At 31.7% G+C, this 25,948-nt stretch overlaps 2 protein-coding genes across 6 annotated transcripts in view; both read right to left on the reverse strand.

Moving 5' to 3' along the window:
* Nucleotides 1-66: 66 nt before the first annotated feature.
* LOC141532364 (uncharacterized) overlaps nt 67-25,948 on the reverse strand; it is a 54,023-nt gene continuing 28,141 nt past the window's right edge. The window contains exons 2-6 of the mRNA XM_074250683.1: nt 2,389-2,632; nt 1,646-1,708; nt 1,353-1,559; nt 657-981; nt 67-583 (exon numbers count right to left, since the gene is read on the reverse strand). Of these exons, the coding sequence (XP_074106784.1) occupies nt 543-583; nt 657-981; nt 1,353-1,559; nt 1,646-1,708; nt 2,389-2,406 (654 nt within the window). The 5' untranslated portion in view covers nt 2,407-2,632 and the 3' untranslated portion in view covers nt 67-542. The remainder of the gene's footprint in view (nt 584-656; nt 982-1,352; nt 1,560-1,645; nt 1,709-2,388; nt 2,633-25,948) is intronic.
* On the reverse strand, nt 6,066-24,319 carry LOC141532359 (uncharacterized). Of its 5 annotated transcripts, XM_074250674.1 has the most exons (11): nt 24,091-24,319; nt 23,519-23,702; nt 16,994-17,127; nt 16,560-16,683; nt 16,131-16,480; nt 15,841-15,966; nt 15,650-15,758; nt 14,996-15,149; nt 6,675-6,861; nt 6,355-6,483; nt 6,066-6,260 (listed from the first exon to the last, which is right to left on the reverse strand). In XM_074250674.1, coding segments are annotated over exons 4-11 (1,245 nt in total). In that variant the 5' UTR covers nt 16,562-16,683; nt 16,994-17,127; nt 23,519-23,702; nt 24,091-24,319; the 3' UTR covers nt 6,066-6,072. The 5 variants fall into 5 exon arrangements, with proteins under 5 accessions (XP_074106775.1, XP_074106777.1, XP_074106774.1 ...); XM_074250676.1 differs by lacking the exon at nt 23,519-23,702; XM_074250673.1 differs by lacking the exon at nt 16,994-17,127.

Consider the following 25,948-nt stretch of genomic DNA (forward strand, 5'->3'; position numbering starts at 1 on the left):
GGATTTTTATTTTTAGTACCTGATATCGTCATTACTTGAGTGGATTTGGGTGAAAAAAGTGGTGAGTTTTTAACTGCTTTTTCTTTATTTTTTCGAGATGGATTAGAAAATTTTGTTGGTATTTTGGACGATTGAGACACTTCACACTTTGAAGCTGAAGATTGAGTTGGAAAGAATGGTGAGATATTTATTGGTTCTCTGCTTCTCTTAAAAAGATTGCATGATTTTGGAGGTATCATTTCTTCAACTTCTTTTAATAATTGTTGATAATCTCCTTGGATTTCTTCTTTTTTAGGTATATCGAATTCATGAGGCACCGAATCATCATTTGTAATAAAGTCAATGTCATTTCCAATGATTAATTTTAAAGTAAACAGCAATTCTTGAATCGACTTAGGCATCATTTTTAGGTAAGTAGCTACATCGAATTTTTGATTTTCTTTGCTAATCATTCTTTTTAAATTGTTAACATAATTTAGTCTATCAATAACGTACTGTGGTGTCCTTCTCTTAGGTGGTTTAGCTGTCGTCAGTAATCTTTTCTAGTTTATCTCCTCATCTATCAAGATTTTCTCAATTCCATCTAAATATAAGAGAAAAAATTAAAATTTTAATTATGAAGCCAAATTACTTGTTATTGAGTAAAAAATTCTTACCGGATAATGTCCAAATACATGGATGTCGTCCACCTAATTTAATTTTGTTGTGGCGATGAAAACTCTCAGCACCATCAGTTGTTAAACTCTCACATTCATAAACGCTCACATGTTTACTATAGCGAAGCCATGTTGTGTGTAAATAACTGAGAAATGATAAAATGTTTGAGTCTTCATTTTGCCATCTGTTTTCAGCTACTACGTCTCTTAAGACTTTCTCAGCTTCCTCAAAAAGATATGCTGGCAGTAATGGGACCACTAAACACATCGATAGAAAGCTGTCAGGTACGGAAATTCTCGATTTTACCCAATATTTCACTACCGCCTAAAAAGTATTTAAAATATGTAATATTCTATAGAAATATATAATTAATAAATTTATTTATTGAAAGTAAGTTTTGAAATGTAGTTGTTTTTGAATCAGTATATCAAATGAAATTAAAGTTTTTAACTATCAGTACATTTGTTAATATTTCATAGGCTGTTTAAAATTTTACATTTCATAATAATAGATTTTTTTAAGATTGCATTTTATGTTATTAATGCATTAAATATAACAAATGTAAGAAAATTTAGAAAACCAAAATTTTTGAATTTATGAAAAATCTATTAAAGACTATATTACAATAACTGTTAATCAGATAAAATTAAAACAGAACTAAGGAAAACTCGAAAATGATAATGAAAAGAACTCACTTGACAGTAATGGAAATAACATCCATGTATTTGAGCGGCTGGAAAGTTAAGTCTAAGTGACTTAATCGTCGCGCGTTCATAATCTGTTAAAATAATTAAATTTTTATTTTTTTGCAGTTTAGGACATTTTTTCCGGATCCATTCAAACACTGTATTATACAGTTCTGTATTTCGTCGTTCCATGAGGACAACAACAGTAGCAATATACTGGAAATAATAAAAAAAAAAAATGCAATTAATAATTTTATGTAAGTAGATATGATTTACTAAAGAATAATATAATGAATAATTACCGCATCATAAAATTTTGCATGGATGGTGTAAATTTGATGAACTTTAGGATTAACTGAGGCATTCTGAAAATTGTACTAATTAATTTTTATTCTTCAGGGGGAACACCACTGTGAGTGACGGTCGAAAAAAAGGTGATTTTTGGGAATTTTTTTGACAGGGAAAATAAAAAGGAATTTGGGTATCGGATTTTTTTTTTTATTAAGGGTACATTAAAGATTATAACTCTAAATTTTTATTGAAAAATGTTTAATTATTACAAAATTATTAAAACAATGTTATAGAGCACTAGAAAAAATTTCCCCCTTCATGGTCGCATCGATTACTCAAAAACGGATGATCTGATAATAAAAACTCAAATTGTTTTTCTATCAGTAAGGATGTAGTTATCGTTGCACGTACGGAATTTTTAAAATTGTAATTTTCAAAAAAATTGAAATTAATTGGAAATTTTCTCATTATTTTAACTGTTTTTTTAAACCCTGCTCAAAAAATCGTTAGAATCAAAAAAATTTTTTAATTACCCGTTACAATTTTGTAATAATTAAACATTTTTCAATAAAAATTTAGAGTTATAATCTTTAATGTACCCTTAATAAAAAAAAAAAATCCGATACCCAAATTCCTTTTTATTTTCTCTGTCAAAAAAATTTCCGAAATTATATTATTTTTTTTTTCGACCGTCACAGTGGTGTTCTCCGTTAATTATAAAAATATATAATATATTAATAAATTAATTACAAACCTCAAAAGTACCATCCATGTAAATATTATTACTTTTCTGTAATACTTCAAGCAATGAATTTCTTGTGAATATTATCGCCGTGTCATCATTACTTTGAACGTAATCCGTAGCAATGCCGTGCTCTTTGAGAGTTAAACCTAGCTCCGAGAGTTTCGACGGTATTTTCTCTCGACTAGCTGCACGCGCTCGCGATAAAATACTCGAGCAAGAGTTAAAATTGTGCTTTGCACTTAATTCTGGAAATCTATAAATAACAATGATATTAAAGTTAGCTGTCACTTGACCATTATTTAATTTTATTTAACAGAAAAAATTGTTCCGAAAATTTTTTTTTTAATTCATTACATTTTTTAAATATCAATTTTTTTTCTCAATTTTTTATCCAGTAATTTATTTATTAGAAAAATTATTAAATATCTGCTAAATTAATTTTCATAAATAATAACATATAATTAATTAGAGTTAATTACATTTTATAATACAATTAAGAATTTTTCTTAAGGATAAAAATTAATAAATATAAATACATAAATCAATGAAATTTACGGTCGACAGACATCATCAAAGATTTCTTTTAGACCTTCATTGGTCTCTTCACATCTTTTAATCATAATGTTAAGAAGAATCGACCACTTATCTTTATCTTCTTGAGGAAGATCAGCAATGATGATTTTCTACAACGAAATCTTCACCTTCTTTCATGCCTGAGCATTCTTCAATGTCAAGAATTACTTTAGAAAAGTTCAGATACGCTGTGCATGCATAAGATTTCCTCCTCGAACATCGAAAAATATGAGTGCTTTGACAGTCTCTTGCATATGTATGCCCATCATGAAAGATCACCTTCGATCCTTTCTTTTTTCCCGTTATAACTTTCATATTCAAAGTTACAAATCACAAATCAATAATCACATATCAAAAATCACAAATCACAAATCAAATATTAAAATAAAAAATAGAACATTAATATTAACTTAAGTAAAAGCACAAAAAATAATTTTAATAATAATGTATTTATTTATAGATCGTAATTAAATATTTAAAAATTCAGTAATTTTAGAAGTTATGTAGGATTTAGGATTTACTTTATAAATAACAGACAGTCGTTGTCATAATAAGTTACCACGTTCTTTTATTTTTAGATTGTTATATGTTTACATAAAAAACAAATACATTTTTTTTTATTAATTATTATTATTATTATTGTTATTATAATAATAATTATTATTATTACTTATTATTAATATATTTGGAATATTCTAAAAGTTAAAAATTATTTTTTAGCACGAAGTTAAAATCTCAGCAACCATCACGTAAGTATAGTCCTTAACCCTTTGAATGCATTAACATTCTTGTGAGTATTTAATCAATAATTATTATAATATATTTTTTTCTAAATTATTAAGTGATTTAAATACTTCAATATTTTTCAGATAGGTTTTAAAAATTTTCTAGAAAAAATACAAATGTGATTTACAAGTGAGTGATCTTCACAGGCCATTGAAGGAGCACAAAAGTAGTATACCAGGTGATAAATTAGGAGCAGCATGGGATTCAGAAGTCCGAGATTATGATAAAAAAATAAAATCTAGGAAAGAACCGGACATTTCAGCCTCACTCCTTTACATTGCCATCTAACCCAGTCCGAGCTATTCCGAATTTTTTCTCGCTTATTCTATAAACTCACATTAAGAAGTTCCTTTCCTTACTCCTTTCTCAAACCCTTTCCTTCCCCAATATCCTTGTTACGTGAATGTTGGAACGCTTCACGTAATAAATAATCCGTAACTCCTGTTCTTTCCCGCTTCACAGCATTATTTCATTTAATTTAAATTATAATTATAATTTAAATTAAAATGAAATAATGCTGTGAAGCATTTATAGCAATGTAAAAAAATTATAAAAAATTTTATAGCGACGTAAAGAGTAAATCTAGTAAACATAATTAATTGTAAAAATAATGAAAATAACGAATTAAATAGTAAATTTAAAAATAAAATAGAACACAATTAGAAAACCAAAATATGTATACGTCAATTTTTTTTAATTATTCGTTTCTTAACATTTGTTCATTCATTTTGAATTTTATAAAATCTACATTGCATATCTACAAGATTAACTGTTGTCATATAATTGTATTACACAGAAAAAGCTAAGAAAATATTTTTCTTCCTAATAATTTTCTTGAGCGAAAAAAAATTTTTTTTTTTTTTATACAAGAAATTTCACTTATTCTAATAAAATTTATTCACTTGCTTCAAGAAATACGTTTCTTGATCCAAGAAAATTTATTGAAGTCAAGAAAATGTTGTTTTGAGAAAATTCAGCCTTTTGCTCCAAAAATTTTTGTTCTTGATAAAAGTTAATTTTCTTGACTCAAGAAAATTTCTCTCTGGCTCCAAAAAATTAAATATAAAGATAAAAGTAAATTTTCATTTTTTTTTTTTAAGATTTATTTTGTATTCAATAAATTATTGATTTTATTAAAATAAATAAATTTTTAAAATTACCGCGAATATAGAAAAATCAAGAATTAAACAATTGCTTAGTAATGAGAAGTTTTGGTATGAGATTTAGATTTTTTTTTAATTTATACCGATTGTAATTTAAATCTCGTAGATTGAATTAATAATTTTTTTTATTATTTTAATAAAATTTATAATCTCACCTAATGTTTACAGGCTGTCACAACACGCTGTCACTACTAACCATCATAAATATATTTACCTTTACTATAACTAAGTTCACGCTCTACTCCGATCTCAGTTTTGCCAATACAACATATAGCCATAAACTCAATAATTTTATAGAGTGGATGAGAATTAAAAATTTTTAACCCTGGGTAATGTTCACATCTGTATCATCGGGATTTTAAGTAATCGGGATTCTAGCCGACAAAAATTCAGGGTAATCGGGATCAACAATATCAGGGCTCTGAGCAATCGGGATTAGTATCATCGGAATTTGAGGCAATTGGAATTCTAATTAATTGAAATTCTGGGTCATCGAGATTAATAATATCGGGATTCTGGGCAATCGGGATCTGTGTCATTGGAATTTAGTGTAATCGGAATTCTATCCCATCGAAAATTCATATCATCGATAATATGAGTGATCGGATTCTGGGATATTTAAATCTGGGCAATTGGGATCTACTCCATCGTCAGTGTAGCCAATTCACTTGTGGGCGATAGAGGTCTACCCCACTTTTCGGTTACAAGAAAAACTAGGGGGCTTAGCTCAAACTAAGGGGTTTAGCTCAAACAAGTCAGTATCTTCGCTCAAGAAACTCTCATTTGATGTAAGGAATACTATCAAACGTAGAGGGCGTTTGACTCGATTCGCTCATATATTTGGCTGTATCCAAACGTATGGAGTACTTGAGCCAAACGAATTTGGTTTAGTGACAGGAACTGTTTTTTACAGTGTAATTGAGATTTGGACCAAAAATAAATAAATTAAACGTCCGATAATCCGGACGTAACAATATAAAAAAATTTCAATCATAATACAATTAGTTGTTGTATTGATAATATGGAGTTAAAATATTTATAAAGGATAATAACGAAAAATGTTTATTAAGTGAACTATCTCAGTAAAATCAGTATATACATTGTTTTCGTTTATACAACAATTTGAGAATTTCACGATATAAAATGAAAATTAAAAATGTAATATAATTTTCTAGAAGAAATTTATTAAATGAACTCTGCGTTCAGTAGTCGCGACAATGCAAGGTTTTTTGTCAACTTCTAAAATAGTTAAATTAATAATAGGTATGATGTCAACCATAATCTTTCTAGAGTGTCTAATCCTCTTTCTCAATTTCATTAGATCATAGTAACAAGTAATATGGAGTAGGTGAATAGAACCTTTAAAAAAATATCAATCATGTCGAAGAATTAATTAATTAATCAATGAATTAATTAATGAAATTCAATAATGAAAAAGTATGCATCGGCTTACCATCTTCCAGACCAAACATCAGAATTTGTGCATGGAGTGCGATGGACCTGACACGACATTTAAAGTATTCAGTTGAGTTGAAATTATACCATTTGGGACGGGTTGAATGAGTTGTTGCGATCTTCTCATCTACAATAATAAACATAAATTTTTTATATTAAAAAATTGATGTTTATTAGCTTTTGAAAGTTAACCTTAAAAGCTTGGTTAAAGAAAAGGATTTAAAACAAAGAAATAAGATTTAAAAGTATTTGATTTTTTAATCCTTTTAAATGCTTTTTCTATTGTCTTAAATCGTTTTCTTTAACCAGGGAACTTACCTGCGACTATAAAATAAATGGTCTTGGTTAATATGAGTACTTCACCCAGAGAAGAAAGTAAACGTTCTGCCATATTATCTTCTGATGGTTCGTATACTATGTCGAACCCTGTCAAACGTTTGCCTTCCAATTTTGCATCGTAATGATAAATGTTCATTTTATAATCATGATATGTAAGTATCACCATCTGTTAAACCATAAAAATAGAGTACCAATAATTGACGGTGGTAACCCTGATTAAAAATACTGATTGAAAAGAATTCAAAAGTATGAAATTTGAATTCTTTTCAATTATTTCAATTCTTTTGTTTGTATATATAGATATACAGTTTGCATAGAGTGACCGCTTCTCAATTCTTTTCAATCAGTATTTTTAATCAGGGAAAGTTCTAAATGTATTTGAAAAAAAATTTCTTTTTTTCATTATATCTTGAATTAAGTAAAATTTTCAAAAAATAATATCGGACTAATTAGTAAGATAGTATAGAGGGCTAACTTTGATATACCCATCCATTAATTGAGAACTATGGTACACATAAAAGCATATTTCGTAAGATCTTTGATAGTCGTGGCTTAGTAAAACTTGATATGTATATATGTATATGTATATGTATGTATAGACATATACATATGAAAGTGAAACCTTATGGTGAAAATTTCCTCATAAATAAAAAGAATCTGTAGGTCACGTGCAAAAAAGAATGGGTAAACGTCTACGTGATCTAGTGGCTAAAACTGTAAGATACAGTTGTAAAAATCAGAAAAAAAAGGAACTTGAAGATACTCGGCGGCAAAGGGAAGCTCACTGGAAAAGTTATTGATAATTTGACTTGATATTATGGAGCAGCAATCAGAAATAATTGTGATTCGCTGGAAGGAATGAAAAATGCAATCTGGGCAACGTTCTACCACCAACAGTCAACAGCCGATAACCCTCAATACCATAGGTGCATGAGCGATGAAATCTCGTAGTGCCGTTATCAAAAAGCTTTGGTTACAACAGGAGTGGAAAATTTCAAACATGACTACACTGCACTTCGACGACAAGATGTTATACAAGCGATTAAACCTATTTATGAAGATTTGAGTAAAGACGAACTTCTAAACAGATGTCTTGAAGGCTTTACTCAAAATGCCAACGAAAGCTTGAACCAGCTCATTTGGAGAATTGCACCGAAAAAATTATCTGGCAGCAGACAAATTGTTGAATTTGCATCTTATGTTGCGACATACACTTTCAATGAAGGTGCTGGTGCTTTCCTTACTTTTCTGTCTGATATGAACGTAAGCGTCGGCCCAAGCGCTCATGATAATGTAACATTCGCGGACAATAATCGCATTGACAGGGCCGAGATTCAAGCTAACAAGCAGAGTAAAGAAGCCAGGATAACCAGACAGATTTGCGAGAAAAGAAGCTCAAGACATCGACGATGCCGCAGGAAGTCTACTGTATGGAGCTGGGATTGATGATTCTGTGTAAGTTGGGAAAAAAATTTTTTTTATTCATTTTTTTAGTTCATAAACTTTAAACGCGTTTTTCTCAAAACTACTTTTTCACAGTCCGTGTTCACTGCCATTTAAAAATTAATCGACAGATTGATTTAAAATTTTTGTACACATTTTTTTCATATAAAATACCTCCCCCCAACGTTTAGCAAAAAATTTTTTTTTTATATTAAGGGTATTTCCCATCCACAAAATGACGGAACTTTCCGTGAAAAATAACAGTTCACACTTTGGATAGCCGCCAAAAATTTTTAAATGAAAAAAAAAATTATCAGAGAACTTTGGGGGGAAGATTTATTTTTAATGTGACTAAATTTTCTTGGTTTTTTATTTTCAGATAATATCCGGCCAGGTTACAGTGAAAAGCTCTGTTACCGACTCATGCTTCGATATTTCTGCGTAAAAAATTTTTCCAATATTGTTGAAAGTGTGCTAAATAATGTATAAAAGATTTGAATCAAATGGTTCAATCCATATTTGAGAAAAAAAAATCCCAAAAACGTCTATTTTACCAAGCTGAAACCCTTACCCCTCCCTTAAAACAGAAACTATGAACCGATATTGACCTAACGATTAAGAATGTAAATACGATAAAGATTTTGATTTTTTTTGAAAATGAGTTGCTAAAATTTGAATTTTTTGACGCATAATTTAAAAAATTATTTAAAAAAAAAGAACTATAGGTAACCTAACGAAAAATTTTATGGACCTAAAGAGACCTATTATAGACCTATCGATTAAGGTCATTCGCACTTCCCAAATCCTTAGATGGGCGCTAAATTCGCACAAGTCAAAAGTTTTCTTCAATTTTACAGACTATGCGTCAGCGTCGGGTTTCTTTGTTTTTTACTACACTTACGTAGAATTTACCATACAAGATATTAGGAATCTACTGCTGGTACTTAAAGGCAAATTAACTTCAAAAGTAAACTAGTAAAAAGTTGTCATTAATTTATTAAAAAAATTATGTAGATTGTAACGGAGTACACGGCGCCTTCTTTACCTAGAGAAGGTCTCCGGTCCGTGCGAATTAGTTATCGACTGATTCCCCAGGGCGCTGTGATCCGAAATACTCGCGCCCCTAGCTGTAAGTTAACACACACACACACAGTGACACCCTCGTGGGGATACTCATGTAAGTTTTCTGAGACCTTCAAAAAATTTTCAATTTTCTTAGCGAGAAGTTAAAAATATACTGGTGGCAAGAAAAATGATTACTGAATTAATTCTAAAAATTGCTTAGTAAATTAATGTTTAACACACGAAGTTGTCAATTTCACTGCAGACGAGGATGACTTTCTTATGCAAATTGTACATAAACATGAAAATGCGCATAAGGGGTCATTCTTGTTTAAGGCAGCAATATATGCGGCAAGAACCCTTGGTCTTGGAGAAATAAACGCTCTTATGGAACTCCGAAAGGAGGAATTTAAGAACGTCATCAGGAACGCCGAGGAAAAACTACTCCTTGGCGAACTGATGGACAAGTCCATGCACAGCGTGTTCTTTAAACACGTGCGTGATCATGGCTTGTCCACCCAGCTGACGTTTTCCTTCTTAAAGTCAGCTGGCCTGATGTCCGAGACTGAAGGGTTCATATTTGCCTGCCAAGATGGTGTCATTAACACTCTTGAGTACCGTAGCAAGGTGGTCCAGGTGCAGCTTCCGGACACGTCCTGTAGGAGGTGTAAACAACATCCGGAGACGCTTATGCACCTTTTGTCGGCATGTCCAGTGCTGGCGAGAGGTGCATATATCCAGCGTCACAATGCTGCCCTGAGAGTACTGTACTACTATCTTCGTCATTGCTACGGTATTGACGTGACACCAGTGCTGCCTTATCTGCCAGGAGATATTCCCCAGGTTGTTGAGAATGACAGTTGCAAAATTTATTGGAACATGCCATTTGCAACAACCCGGCGGATAGATCACAACAAACCTGATATTGTGCTCTTCGACAAGGCCACTCGTGACATTTATGTCATTGAGTTCTCGGCCCCGGCTGAATACAACATCTCAGCCAAAGAAGAGCATAAAAGACAAATATATCAGGATCTCCTGTTTGAAATTGGCAAACTTTACCCAGGTTACCGTATCAAGCTTGTCGTCCTGATTGTTGGCGTTCTAGGAGGGATGAAACAGTCTTTTGTATCCTCACTTGCCAAAGTTCCAGCTTGCTCATCAAAAGCTGAGTTCTTGGCAGTTAGGATGCAGAAGGCTGTTTTACTTGGTTCTCTCCGTCTCTTAAGGGAAATGACTTTGGCCTGCTGTGATCACTAACTGTCTTGTTGTGCGGAGTGGTCCAGCAGTAACGGATGGAGCTCAGGCTGGGCCCTCGGAGAATCGGACTCCGGGGATAACCCCCCTGAGCATTTAATAGCAAAATAATAATAATATCTCTATAACAATAATTATGATAAAGACAGAAATATACAAGTATTAAAAAAAAATAAAATAATAAAAAGTTTTCTAAAATAAAGTTGTGTTAATTATTTTACAAATACATGTAAAGAAATAATCAATGAATTTAAATTCAAAATAACAGCTTAATTTTTCAGACATGCCAGGTGCATCTTAAAGCAATACAGCTTACAGCCGGGCATGCATTAGGATTATGTATGAGTACAATAAATTTGAATTAATTTTAATATAATATTTTAAATGAATTCAAATTCGCGCCTTTCTGGCACATAGTGACACCTGCTGGATACATTTAGGAGTATCCCAGTCCACAGCTGAAAAAGTAATGAAAACAATTCACACTATATATTTACATCAAATGTCTACAACAAATATTCATTATTATAATTAAGTTAAACACTGATGACAATAATATTGATTATAATAATTAAAATCAAACGTTAAAATAGAATAAAATTACAATTTTAAATAGACTAGATTTGAATTAACCGCCTATTTTATCAAACTTTCAATGGGAATGGAACAACTCTGATACTATACAGTAGTATACTATTCTCACAAAATGTAATGTACCAACTTAAAAATAAAAAATCTGGAGCAGAGTAACTATCCGGAGAGGATCTCAGGCGTTAAATGGAAACGGACTAACTCTAATACTCGGTGGTATACTATACGTACAAAATTGAAAAGTACCAACTTCGAAATAAAAAATTCGACCGAAATTAGTAAAATCTTTCGTAGTATCGAAAAACGGGGGAGCGAAAATTTTATAAATTATGATAACGCTAAAAAATGAAAAAAATTATATAATTATTGCTGTTTTATAAAAAGAACTAATAATTAAACTATTTAAAGCGCGTTACAAGTGTTAATATGTATATAGTAATAAAATAAATCAAGTTGAAAATAAAGTGAGGTTATGTTGACATCTGACTCGAGAATAAAGGCACTGTAGCCTCGTGCCTACACGTTCACACACATTTCATGTGTGTTGTTGAACGTGTACTTGGCTTGAGGCACGACAGTGCCTCCGGATACCGAAGTCGAGCGACAAAAACGCCAGACCGAGCGAAAGCATCAGCCATCTTGTCCCGCGCGAAGCGCTGAGTAGAGGACACTCAAGGTCAAGACTAAACTCATTGTGTTGCTAGGCAGAATATAATCCTCAAATAAAATAAAATAAATTCTCAGTTTTCGACCAAACACAATAGACAGTAAAATAAAATAATGTAGAGAAAATAAGACTCGATTATTCAAGGATAAGTAAAATCGTTTAGTAAAAATAAATTACATGGAATCAATTGACAAATTTTAGTTGATAAAAATTAAATCAATAATTTAAATAAAATAATATGGACATAATTCTGAGTAATTTGATAATAATAATTTAATAGATTCTGGGAAAATAATTTGGACTAAAATTATAAACCATCTCATAAAATAATTTGAAATATTCTGATCAAATAAATTTAAATAATCTCGAAAAATAAACTAATAAATGCTGGTAATATAAATTGGACAAAGTATATTAATTTATAGTACTCAGTGACTTAAAATCACATTTAAGTCACACTTACGCGGAGCTTAAGTAGCCGATTATTACACGCTTTTTTTGTTTTGTTTACGTACTTATTTACTTACTTCATAGAGTCTTATATAAAAATAATAACCTATAAAATTATAATTTTGAGCACACAAATAAGCAAATATTATTGTAGGGAAATTTTCTGGGACTTTTTTGATACTTGTAGATTAGTGTTTATTGAAATCTAACAAAAATATACAAATGATGAATACAAAATCATAAGATTTCTAATTAATAATTAAACATTAATTTCAAATTATCAACAAAATATAAAATTATCTTTTGAACATTATAAAAATATTCTAAATAATAAAAAAAATAATAAGGTTATTTACCAATCAATATGGTAGAGTATTTAGAATAAAATTTAATTAAATTTAAGTTAATAAAAATAAACAGCGACAGAAAAAAAATTAAAAAAAAAAAATTAATTACTAATTTTTATAAGAGATGGGAGGGCTCCGCCCCCCAACCCCCTGCCGGGACTCGCTTCGCTCGTGCATTAACTTCACACAGTTCAATAATCGGCTACTTAAGTCCCTAGTATCAAAATATACTATTAACGAAACAATTTATAAATAAAACTAAGTAATAATAATTTAGTGAAATACTCGGAAGTAACAAATACACGTTGTTGGTAAATTATTAAGACCTATGTCAATGGATTTTAATCTATTAATTCAAGATACGAAAACCTCTTGTAATTAAATATTTATTGTTGTATTATTAAGACCACGACAATAAATTAGTTAATGATTTTAATTTGCAATTTTAGATTAGGGATTTTAGAAAAGGCATAGGAACTCGAATTTAGTAAATAGAATAAATGGATCCAGACATTAAGTCGGATTTCATTAAATTTTGGGAAATTAATTTTATTAATTTAAAATAAATTAGTAAAATCCGGCTTAATATTTAGTAGGTTTGGAAAATAATAGAGTGGGTGGGTTGAGTATTATGTATAGTAGTGTTGCCTAGGGATTCATGGTATCCTCCTCTGCTTCTTGGATACACTTAGAGTCCTTTGCATAGACGCCCGGATCGGGGGTGCAATAGGCGTAAGATAATAAATAAATATTGTGGGTGTGTGCGGAAAATATTATATTGCAGTATAGCCTAGGGATTTATGGTATCCTCCTCCGCTTCCTGGGCGCACTTAGAAGCCGTTGTATAGGCGCCGGATTTGGGGTACAACTGTAGTAAGCTAGAAACCGCGGTATAGACGCTCCATATGAAGATAATGTCGGGAATAAGAAACTATGATAGAAACCGCGGTATAGACGCTCCATAAGAGAGTATCGTCGGGATTAGTTTATTTAATTATCTAGTAAGGGGTCTTATTGTAATCTGGGTTGGTTAAATAAATTGAAATATAGAGAATGAATTTCTTGTTAATTTCTGCATCTTTTCTAATAATTTCTCACGACCCTGAGTCTTCACTCCATGTTCTGGGCCAGTTTCTGGATACTGTGGGAAAAATCCAGTGGCGCCTTATAAATTTAGAGGCGACCAAGAGAGCGGTGACACTCCATTACAAGATTTATTAAGAACTTTAAAACTTGTATTTCGGTAGTTTGCCTAGTAATTAAATGAAATTTAATGACATTAATTTTCTTTCTGGAAATTACAGAAAAAATGTTATCGATGATAGCAAAAATTATCTCAAAGTTAATGAAGAATTATCTGTCAACTTTACTTTCAACTTTTAGTTTCAAATTGTATTTGAATACCGGCAGTAGATTTTGAGAAAGTTACCAATTTAAATTTCCGTTACATTTTGGGTAAAGAGGCTATGTCAGAGGCAGTAGTTTAGTGGTTATATAGCGTTACAAATAACCTATAACTAATAATAAATAATGATCTTAGTAAACAAAACATTGTGACTTTTCAGTGCTGATTTTAAGATTATAATTAAATAGGTACCCTATCAAAAAAATCCACATGAATTATGTAGGAACCCATGGGAATCTACATGGGAAAGTATGGATTCCGATGGAAACTTAAGAAATCCACATAGGAAGATATGAATTCCGATAGGAATCCACGTAGGAATCTGTGAGTACATGGATTTCTTTGTGAAAAATCCATATAGAAAGTGTGGATTCTCATGAGAATCTACATAGGAACCTATAGATATATGGATTCTTGTGTAAGAAATCCGTATAGGAAGTATGGATTCTCATGGGAATCAACATAGGAACCTGTAGTTATATGGATTTCTGCGTAAGAAATCTATATAGGAAGTATGAATTCCTATTGGGATTCATATAAGAAGCTATTGGTATATAGATTTCTATTAGAGAAATCCATATAGGAATCTATATGAGTTTGTATGGAAAGGTATGAATAGTTAAATTTATTTCAAATTTGAAATTATTCAAAAATTTTTATAATTAATAATAAATAAATTATCTCTAAGCCTTGTCAACACGTGGAGTATATCATATGACAGATTTAAGTTAGTTAAACAAGCTAATGAAATTAAAAAAGTTCGATTCTTCTCTGTCACGGCTATTTTTTTAGACCCGGTTTGGTCAGGTGGCTCTCTCATTCATGCCTGATCAGGCCCGGTCATTTTTCATACATGATCAGGTCTGAAGAGGCATGCCTGATCAGGTTTGAACATTTTTTTCCTGGCATAGATTTCTATATGGAATTCCTAGATGGATTTTTATATGGATTCCTATGCAGGAATCCACCCGAAAACCCCATGGAGAAGCTAGATCCAGGATATCCAGGCTAGATTCCCACATGGATTTTTTTAATAGGGTATTATGTGGAAAAATAAATAAAACATATTCATATTTACAGATATGTCGTTGGTAGCAAGATCAAGTATTTTTTCGTTTGTATTTAAACGTAAATCATGTTTTGAACCAGCTGTTATTTGGTTGTCGATTTTCTCATAAGAGGTTAAAATTCCATTCCATTCGCCGATGCAAAAATGCCGGCATTCTCCAGAGCTATTATTCATAATTAATTAATTAGCTAAGCATTTATATTAACTCTTTAAGCATCCGCGACAAGGATACCCGATGAAAAAATTTTTGACGCATCATATATAATTATAAATGAGAATATATAAGCTGTACATAATCATGTATAAAATGATTATTTGTTATAAATCAATAGCACAGTCAGACGGGAATTTTTAGTATATGTACCTGTGTACTATATGTAGCTATAAATTATCAGTAATAATTTTTTTAAATATTTTAATAGGTTATAATGGATTAGGTAGGATCATTGTCATACCTAAATGATTACCGTATTACCGAAAAATTCTTATCTTTTGACGTATAAATAGATTTAATTATGTATGATCAGATCTGGCCATTTTTTGGATTTGATCATATTTAGACGATTATGCATAATCATATATAATTAGATAAATTCTTTTTTGATCGGGTATGACGCAAGTATTGAAGAGTTAATTGTGGATTAATCGATCAATTAAAATTACTTAATGCAATTAGCGTAGAATCCGGTAGTAACTATTTCTTTTTTATTTTGAAGATCCCAAAACTTCAAACCGTTGTCCTGTCCAACAGTCACAATGAGTACTTCGTCATCTAAGTATAATAGAAAGTATGTTAGTAATGGTCAACTAATAACGGTTGAAAGGTGTAATGGTATGCATTGTAATTACATAACTGGTATACCAAAACACAATTTGTTTGATGTAGGTATTGTGATGTGCTAAATAATACGGCATTTCCAAGTCATCAATAGTGTAATTTTCTATCACGCCACTATCTAAAGCAATTGACATGTACTTATCTGTGGAATAAATCATAATGAATAAAAGTTGTATCATTTAAAAATGTAAAGGGGGGCTTATAAAATAACATGCAAAACTATAAAAAAAAATATCATGGATTAAATTCTTACGGCTAGTGGAAAAACGTTCAACACAGAAAAATTAAATCAGTTAATTTGCTCACCGAAAGTCCTAATACATGAAATCTTGCTGTAAGAAGACACTAAAATGATAGAGTCTTTATGCTCATTTTCCATCACCTTTTTCCACTTTTTGGAGGACAAGTATGTCCCACGCCACAATATCGGATTATCCTCAGACACGATATGATAAGGAAAAGCCCGCTGCATTGTCGTATGAAAACAATCATTGTACAGGGTTTCATATGCCAAACTTCTCCACTCCTGGTTTTTGTTTAAATTGTCTTCTATCATATGGTAGAAAAGTCGGCACACGAGCCTCAGTTCCATCAATTTCGGTAGGTTTATCCACTTAAATATCTCCAACCATATTTCACATGGAAACGTTACATCCCTTGTGAAAAAATAATGTATTAGATGTATTAGATTTGAATTTGAATGATGAAAAGAAAATCTTTAATAATTGTTATTACATGATTTATCTTATTAACGTCAGGTACCATAAAAAATGGAGCGTGAGATCTAGTAAGATCTACAGATTCGGTAGAATCTGGCGCCAAGTTCAGTTCATCAAAGCCAGAACTGAATGTGTATACTCTGCAACGAGAATGGTTTTTTGAAAATATATAAGATAATAAGATAATATATCTTGGGCTCGTTCAAGTTTACTAAGTTTTTAGCAGATCTTAGCAACCTCTATATCAAAAACTGTCTAATTTGCTATATTCTCACCTATAAATACTATATTCTAACAATATCAGATATATTAATCTAAGCTCAGCACTGTCTAGCGCTTAGTAAATCTGAACGAGCCCACTTGAACTGAGTATTGCGATAATACATAAACTTTTTATATCATATTCGCAATACCAATTCAATAAAAAGAGTATATTCATAGGACTTAAACTTCTTTTTCGGTGTGACAACTATAGTTTAACCGCTTTATAACGGTAAACATACGGCATGAGCATAAATGCCGAAAAATTACGGCATTTTTACGGCATTCTCTGTAATGTCATCAGCGGAATCCGTAAGATGACTCTGCAATCAAGAGGCGCGAATTTAAATTGTCCGATAATATATAAAACTATATATGTTGTAACATGGAAAATTTCATTCCCCTTGTTTAATTTTGATTAATTCTATTTTTGTTTAATTTGAAAAAGTTTGTTGTTTTTTGTGATTCGCCGCGACCGTGTCGCTCTCGCCGGATACTGAAACAATATTCAGAAGTCCGCAGCTCGAGAGCGCGACAATTCGAATTTAGATTTAAGATTTAATTTGTAAAGTAGTTTTAAGTCTGAATTATCCCTGACGCATGCCACGAGCCCGAGAAGATCATCGAGAGCATCGTCAACGCCACCATGAAGTGTATCACCGCCGAGAACTATCGCACTGAAGTTTTGAGTCGCCTTGATTGAAGGCCGCTACAGTTACCACGCCGTTAAATCAATCAATTGCCTGTCAACATCGATCAATTGTATTATTGCCGTTATCTTTGGGCCCGAGACCGTAACCAGAGTAACGAAGAACGGGACAAAGAGAAGAAGAAGAAGCCGACCATTAGTTTGTGAAACAAACTCTTCTGGATACTGCCTTGGTCGGAATCGCACGCGTTTTTGGAGCCTAGCTCAAAACATTGTTATTCGCTTATCGTACCGCTGATTTGTTTATTAATTAATACGCCGAGTATTAACGCTGTTAATTGCTGATTACTGTTGAAATTTCGAATCATTATTTTAGTTGAAACCGCAATGTAAATTGTTCAATCGATTATTTTTGTGAAGTAATTGTTGATATCGCCGACCACGTGTTGGTCATAATTAAATTTATTCGACGCGATCCAGCCAAGCCTTCGCCGGGGCACGACACGACCCGACACGACGACCGTTCGACTACCTGGACCTGGACCACTAGCCCTCGACGAGGATACCAGGGTAAGTGGCTTGCGTCAGGATAGATAGCTCGTGGGACATGAGTATTGTGATTGTGTTTTGTAACTGAGAAGTTCAGTTGGTGAGTTGCTCGGTCACCAACCAGCACCACCCCTTGACGACGCCCCACGAGGTACCTAGAGTACCGTTTTCCCTGTAAAATAGTGCAGAATGAAAGTTTTGTTTATTTGAGTTTTATTTTCCGTTTCGTTCTCGAGGTCACGTTGCTGTACTCGTATCGCTAGAGTACCGCATTCTTAAGCGGATTATCGCTTTCTTCTGTTTCGTCATCGACAACAGAATTGTTTGATCCGATTGTGAATTGTTTAATTGATGAGTCATGTCGCCGAGACATGTTTAGTTATTTGTGAAATAACTAAATCTTATTTAAGAAATAATAACTCTGCTGAGTGATTATTATTAAGTACGTTTTGTTTTGTTATTCGAGTACAATTCTTACGTTGATTTTGTTTTCGATGATTATCTGAGTGATTACGATTATTATTTTGTTATTTTGATTTATTTTGAACTGATTATTCACCGAACTGATCATTATTGTTTGACTAAATAAATTGTTATTTTTTTACGGAATTTCTTCGTTTGTTTTTTTTCTTTAGGAACCCGCCGCACTGAGTAGAACTAGTTATTGTTAAGTTTTTTTCGATTTAGTTTGTTTGAGGAATGGAACATCCTGAACTGTTCCTGGCGCCCAACGTACGCCCCGAAGGATACAAAGCAAATTATTTTGGACCCGTTAGCTCAGTGAGGTACACTGAGCTCAACCGGCCATTATAATGTTAATAATAAATAAAACATCCAGTTAAATCGAACGTCCAAAAAGAAATCTTTATGACTTGTAAATTTTGGGTAACACTCTTTTAGAGTAGCAAGCAATAAATAAATAAATCCTTGTAAACCTCTTCAAAATAAAAAAATATACACTCGAATATGACCCACACGTGTGACCTAACAATTAGACCTTTGTGGAAACACATAAAAGGAAAACACATGTTGAATCTTTCAAGGGTTCCCTTAACCATTTAGATATATCCTACAGTAACATTTCCCAAAAGCAATAAAAATATAAATACAAAATAAGAAAACTTAAAATTATAAAATTCAAATAACAATGGCACGGTTGTTACATGAATAACTAAGGAAGTATTAAAATAACTTTTAAATATTCATCGTAAATTGGAAATTGTATTTCTATAATAAGTAAATATATTTTTATTATAGATTCATTTATATGTCGGAGAATAAAGTACAGCGGAGTATCTTCCAATATTAGTATTCTCCAGAAAATTTGTACTTTTAGTCTCTTAAGAAATGTACTTTTACTTATAATATTTTGTAGAGTAAGATATAAGTAAGTTGTTTTATTGCGGTAGGCTTAGGTCTAGGTAGGCACATGGTTGTCAACTTAATCGGGATCACAGGACGGTAGGGGTATCATAAAATTGATACAAAAGAAGGGAGATATGCAGTTGACAAATGTTGTGAGAATAGTTCTTTTTTTTTCAAAAAAAAGACAGTCTTGCCCTAAAAGCAGAATATAACAGACGTCCTGGTGATCGCGAATTCGTTATCACTTAAATCTGAACTTACCGCAAGTTATTTAGACATTTGTTGATTTCTACGATTAACCCTCTTTGCATTGTATTTGCTGTATTATTGTATTAACGATAAACTGTAATTAATTATTGTTAATCATTTTAATATACGAGATTATTTAGCCATCATTATTGGTCGACTCTTTGTTTATAATTGTGCTCGCTATTTATTAAAATAATAAAGACAATGGAAAATACACAGAACCATAAAGATACACCTTGCCTTCCTGCCTCCCCGACATCAGAAGTGGGGTCGTCGCCATCTGCTCCAGCACCTGATCAGTGGAATGCATTTCTTTAAATCATGAAGAATTATTTACCAAAACCGTCTTCGCCAAAGAACAATATTTCTTTGCCCCGGTTCAATCCAGAGAGTGCGGGATCGGATCCTGTTGCCTGGTGTTTGGCAACAGAGTTGTGTATGTTAGAAAACCCTCTTCAAGGGAGCGGATTGATATCTGCGCTTAGTAAAGCTTTGGAAGGTTCAGTGGCTCAGTGGCTATCTCAAGCAGCTATTCCGGGTATACAGTGACCCCAATTAAAAGAACTTTTTGAGTCCCGTTTTGGTGGACAGGAAACGGCAACGGCAGTCGTATTAAAAGTTCATCAGGAATTGCCAACCAAGGATGAAAGTGTCGGTGCATTTGGCATCCGACTTCGATCGTCGTTAAAAGCCCGCTGGAGGTCTTTATCAGTCGATGAGATAATTAACGCGGTTTTGCTTGCGCGATTAACCAATATTGACTATAGAGTGGAGCGTGTCGCATTAACCACCGACATTAAAACGGAAGCTGAATTCTTGAGTGAAATGCGAGGTTTTTCTTACACTCGAAAGAGACCAGCTCCGGCTTCGGATAACTCTTCTACATCGGATCAGAAGCGCTCCAAGCCTACAGTGTCAGTGAAGTGCCATTCCTGTGGAGAAATAGGCCACAAGATGTTTGAGTGTCCCAAGCTAAAGAAGAAAAACTTGGAAACAAGCAACCATCATCATCATGGCAGCAAAGGATCATCCTTTTCATTGCGTCCCGTGACGTATTATAAATGCGGGGCAGCTGGCCACATTGCAACAAACTGTACGGCGCCAGGTAGCGGTCGTAGCGGTCCAGGGAATAACAAGGACAACGGCGGCATCGAACGTCGTATAAATCTTTGCACAGTGACAGCTCCTACTGGTATTTTGCATCATCTGCTTGGTGAGTCGTTTCCATATTGTTTTGATTCGAGAGCAGAATGCTCATTAATAAAGGAATCAATTGCTCTCAAGTTTTCGGGAAAAAGAGCTAATGAATTAGTAATTTTAAAAGGTATCGGAAACTTCCTGATGAACTTTTAATACGACTGCCGTTGCCGTTTCCTGTCCACCAAAACGGGACTCAAAAAGTTCTTTTAATTGGGGTCACTGTATACCCGGAATAGCTGCTTGAGATAGCCACTGAGCCACTGAACCTTCCAAAGCTTTACTAAGCGCAGATATCAATCCGCTCCCTTGAAGAGGGTTTTCTAACATACACAACTCTGTTGCCGAACACCAGGCAACAGGATCCGATCCCGCACTCTCTGGATTGAACCGGGGCAAAGAAATATTGTTCTTTGGCGAAGACGGTTTTGGTAAATAATTCTTCATGATTTAAAGAAATGCATTCCACTGATCAGGTGCTGGAGCAGATGGCGACGACCCCACTTCTGATGTCGGGGAGGCAGGAAGGCTAGGTGTATCTTTATGGTTCTGTGTATTTTCCATTGTCTTTATTATTTTAATAAATAGCGAGCACAATTATAAACAAAGAGTCGACCAATAATGATGGCTAAATAATCTCGTATATTAAAATGATTAACAATAATTAATTACAGTTTATCGTTAATACAATAATACAGCAAATACAATGCAAAGAGGGTTAATCGTAGAAATCAACAAATGTCTAAATAACTTGCGGTAAGTTCAGATTTAAGTGATAACGAATTCGCGATCACCAGGACGTCTGTTATATTCTGCTTTTAGGGCAAGACTGTCTTTTTTGAAAAAAAAGAACTATTCTCACAACATTTGTCAACTGCATATCTCCCTTCTTTTGTATCAATTTTATGATACCCCTACCGTCCTGTGATTCCGATTAAGTTGACAACCATGTGCCTACCTAGACCTAAGCCTACCGCAATAAAACAACTTACTTATATCTTACTCTACAAAATATTATAAGTAAAAGTACATTTCTTAAGAGACTAAAAGTACAAATTTTCTGGAGAATACTAATATTGGAAGATACTCCTGTACTTTATTCTCCGACATATAAATGAATCTATAATAAAAATATATTTACTTATTATAGAAATACAATTTCCAATTTACGATGAATATTTAAAAGTTATTTTAATACTTCCTTAGTTATTCATGTAACAACCGTGCCATTGTTATTTGAATTTTATAATTTTAAGTTTTCTTATTTTGTATTTATATTTTTATTGCTTTTGGGAAATGTTACTGTAGGATATATCTAAATGGTTAAGGGAACCCTTGAAAGATTCAACATGTGTTTTCCTTTTATGTGTTTCCACAAAGGTCTAATTGTTAGGTCACACGTGTGGGTCATATTCGAGTGTATATTTTTTTATTTTGAAGAGGTTTACAAGGATTTATTTATTTATTGCTTACTCTAAAAGAGTGTTACCCAAAATTTACAAGTCATAAAGATTTCTTTTTGGACGTTCGATTTAACTGGATGTTTTATTTATTATTAACATTATAATGGCCGGTTGAGCTCAGTGTACCTCACTGAGCTAACGGGTCCAAAATAATTTGCTTTGTATCCTTCGGGGCGTACGTTGGGCGCCAGGAACAGTTCAGGATGTTCCATTCCTCAAACAAACTAAATCGAAAAAAAAAACTTAACAATAACTAGTTCTACTCAGTGCGGCGGGTTCCTAAAGAAAAAAAAACAAACGAAGAAATTCCGTAAAAAAATAATAACAATTTATTTAGTCAAACAATAATGATCAGTTCGGTGAATAATCAGTTCAAAATAAATCAAAATAACAAAATAATAATCGTAATCACTCAGATAATCATCGAAAACAAAATCAACGTAAGAATTGTACTCGAATAACAAAACAAAACGTACTTAATAATAATCACTCAGCAGAGTTATTATTTCTTAAATAAGATTTAGTTATTTCACAAATAACTAAACATGTCTCGGCGACATGACTCATCAATTAAACAATTCACAATCGGATCAAACAATTTTGTAACAAATTGAATAATAAATAATAGATTTGCGCGCAAGGCAAATCTAAATTAAACTACAATAATCTGAGTATTTTTAATTTATTATTTATATATTATCTATTTTAATTTATTTGAATTTAAATCTACTCTCCCGTCCTAATCTATTTACGGCGAGTTGAACGCCCTACCGCGTTCCAACGGGCGAATTAAAAGAACTCAATAAATTTACTGTAGCCAATTTTGGGCTATACATACAACATATTTTAGTACGTGGCATTAATTCGTCCCGAATGAGGTTGCTTTCGGGAGAATCAAAATCCGTATTTATGGGCTCACTGAACTTGACCCCACTTAATTTTTGGTTTTTGAATTTTTTATTACTTTTAAACATTACTGACACTTTCTTTGATTTTGATATCTATTTAATTAATGAAATCATTAATTTAATAATGAATATATTATTTCTAATATTTAAGACCTTTAGATCAAAAAAATTTTTAATTTTTATTCCAAGTAGAACATTTTTTCATTGAAAGAAAAAGTACCACTACTAAGGATTAAAGATGCCACTAATTGGGGTCTTTCATATATACCCTATATATACTCTATATAGTTATTTTAAAAGTAATAAAAATTTTCAATTAATCAAAATAAATTACGGCAAGATTTGTTTCTCGAAGAATGCGATGTTTGAACGTTGAAATAGCGAATACAATATCAACACAAATGTATACAGCAGCAAATTGGGATTATCTAGACGATGTAAGAATTGTACTTTAGTCTTCAATACAATATATGTGGATGCTCCGTTGCCAGCTTGGCGATCAGTACAGTAGGGGTTGACTGAACAGAAAACAATAAAATTATTTGTAATTATTATCAGTCACGATCGCTTCTATAAGAACGCAATAATAAAAATTACAATGATGACAGGAATTCTTTAAATATTTCATCAAAGTAATTGCATTCTAATATTTAAGATGACGTAAATAGACATAGCTAATTAAAAGAATGAGAGAAAAAAAGAATAAGAGGAAATACATTAACGGATAAAAATATGCTTAAGAACAAAAAATTTGTAAGCACTCTCGCTGATGAAGACAAAGTAAATTGAAAATAAAACTAAATAATACTACCCTCAGATATGCCTTCTCTTTGATAAAACATGTTTAAATAGCTCCAAATAGAGAGTGTACATAATAACATATAAATTAATTGTTTAACTACTTACCAGAGAATCAGTTTTTATAAAATGAATTTTTATTGTTATATTTACACTTAAAGTTATTGATATTAGTAATTATGCAAATTATGGAGGTAAAGATACTCCAACCCCCCATTAGGCAAATGGCCACGACACAAAATGTGTTCTACAACACATGTAACCACGACACAAAATGTGTTCTACACACATGTAACCACGACACAAAATGTGTTCTACACACATGTAATGTGTGAACGTGTAGGCATGAGGCCTACTGCCTCTATTCTAGCTCCCTTAAGTTGGCGGGGGAAAGTCAACTTTTTGCAAATTTTTTTTGCTAATTCGATTGTTCGTCGTTTGTTCTTTAATGTTCGATTAAATTTAGCGTTTGTTCGATAATTGTTTTTTTTTAGATAATTATTTAAAATTCCATCTGAACCTGGCTCTTAAAATTCAACTATTTGAACTTTTTTTTTTTTTTTATCTATTGTGATGAATTCTTGTTTGTTCAATTAAAAAAAACGTTTGTTCGATCGTATTTTTTTTTATAATCAATTTTTTAATATCATTACACCCACGCTCCTTTACACATGTTCAAATAAATATTGCTGCGCATGCGCGAGCATTGGATAAATTTACTCGGATTGTTGAATATGTAATACAACATAATAATAAATAATAAATAATAATAATAATAATAATAATACATTTTTTCATTAACATCTTTTATCTATGATTATTTTGAAAAAAATATTAGCATAACGGTGCTCTTCTAAGGGCCAGTTTTTCAACCCGGGGTTTTGAGTAAACCAAAGTTTAAAGTTGTACCAACATAGAAAAATGTATGAAGTGAGTTATTACTTGATGATCACTCTGAACGTGTATATTAAAATTTTATTTCTACCTACGTTCATGTTTGTTTTCAATAATATAACCTTGTGTACTATTACCAGACAGATAAATTGATAAACATAATTTAAAAAGAGTGATATAAATCAGTGTAATGGAATTATAATTTCGTTAAAAATATTATTAATTTAAATATTGAATTGAGGAGCAACGACCTATCCAAGTTTTCCGTGAACGTGTAAATTATATTTTTACATTTTAAATGAAAATCAATTTCAAGTTTTAATTTAAAACCATAAATTTTTTCGTTTAAAAATTAAAAATATCACAAAACCATTATTTAAAACAAAATTTTTTAAAAATAAATAAAAAACATTTGATGTAAAATTAAAAAAAAAATACTTATTTATCTTTTTACAATTTTTTTTCATTAATGTTTAAAAAAATAGATTTTGGTAAGATTGACTTTATTAAATACAATAAATTGGAAAAATTACAATATAACATGTAACACAAAACATATTTTGAAATAAATAAATGAAATTTAACTTGCTATAAATAAATATTAGTATTGTTATTTAGATTTTCCATTTGAATTTCTCGATAATGAAAATTAAAAAACTCGCCAATATGTGTATATATTAGACTTTAATAATCATAATCAACGCGTAAAACCCGTAAATATTTTGAGCAAACGCGTAATAAAAATAAATAATAAAATATAATTAATTTGATAATTAAACGTTAATATTTTTCATAATCAGACTCATCATCAATTTCTTCCATATCTTTCATTTTTGAATTGATAATTCTTCTTTTTCAATTTTTAGTTTTAGCAGTTCAATTTCATACCCATGCTTTTCAATAGCTTGCTTTTTTAAAATAAGTGCAAGTTCATTTTTAGGAGATAAGTCTGCCCTTTTGTGAGTATCATATGGCCTAAAGATGAAGTCACTCTTATTTTTTTTAATTTTCAATGGTTCACTGACAGAAGATTTTAAATTCGAGGGACTATTTTTTTTCCAATCTGGAACCT

This window comes from Cotesia typhae, unplaced genomic scaffold (genome assembly GCF_013202065.1).
Source record: "Cotesia typhae breed Kobodo isofemale line unplaced genomic scaffold, CoteBio_Ctyphae contig_59, whole genome shotgun sequence".
Lineage (NCBI taxonomy): Eukaryota > Metazoa > Arthropoda > Insecta > Hymenoptera > Braconidae > Cotesia > Cotesia typhae.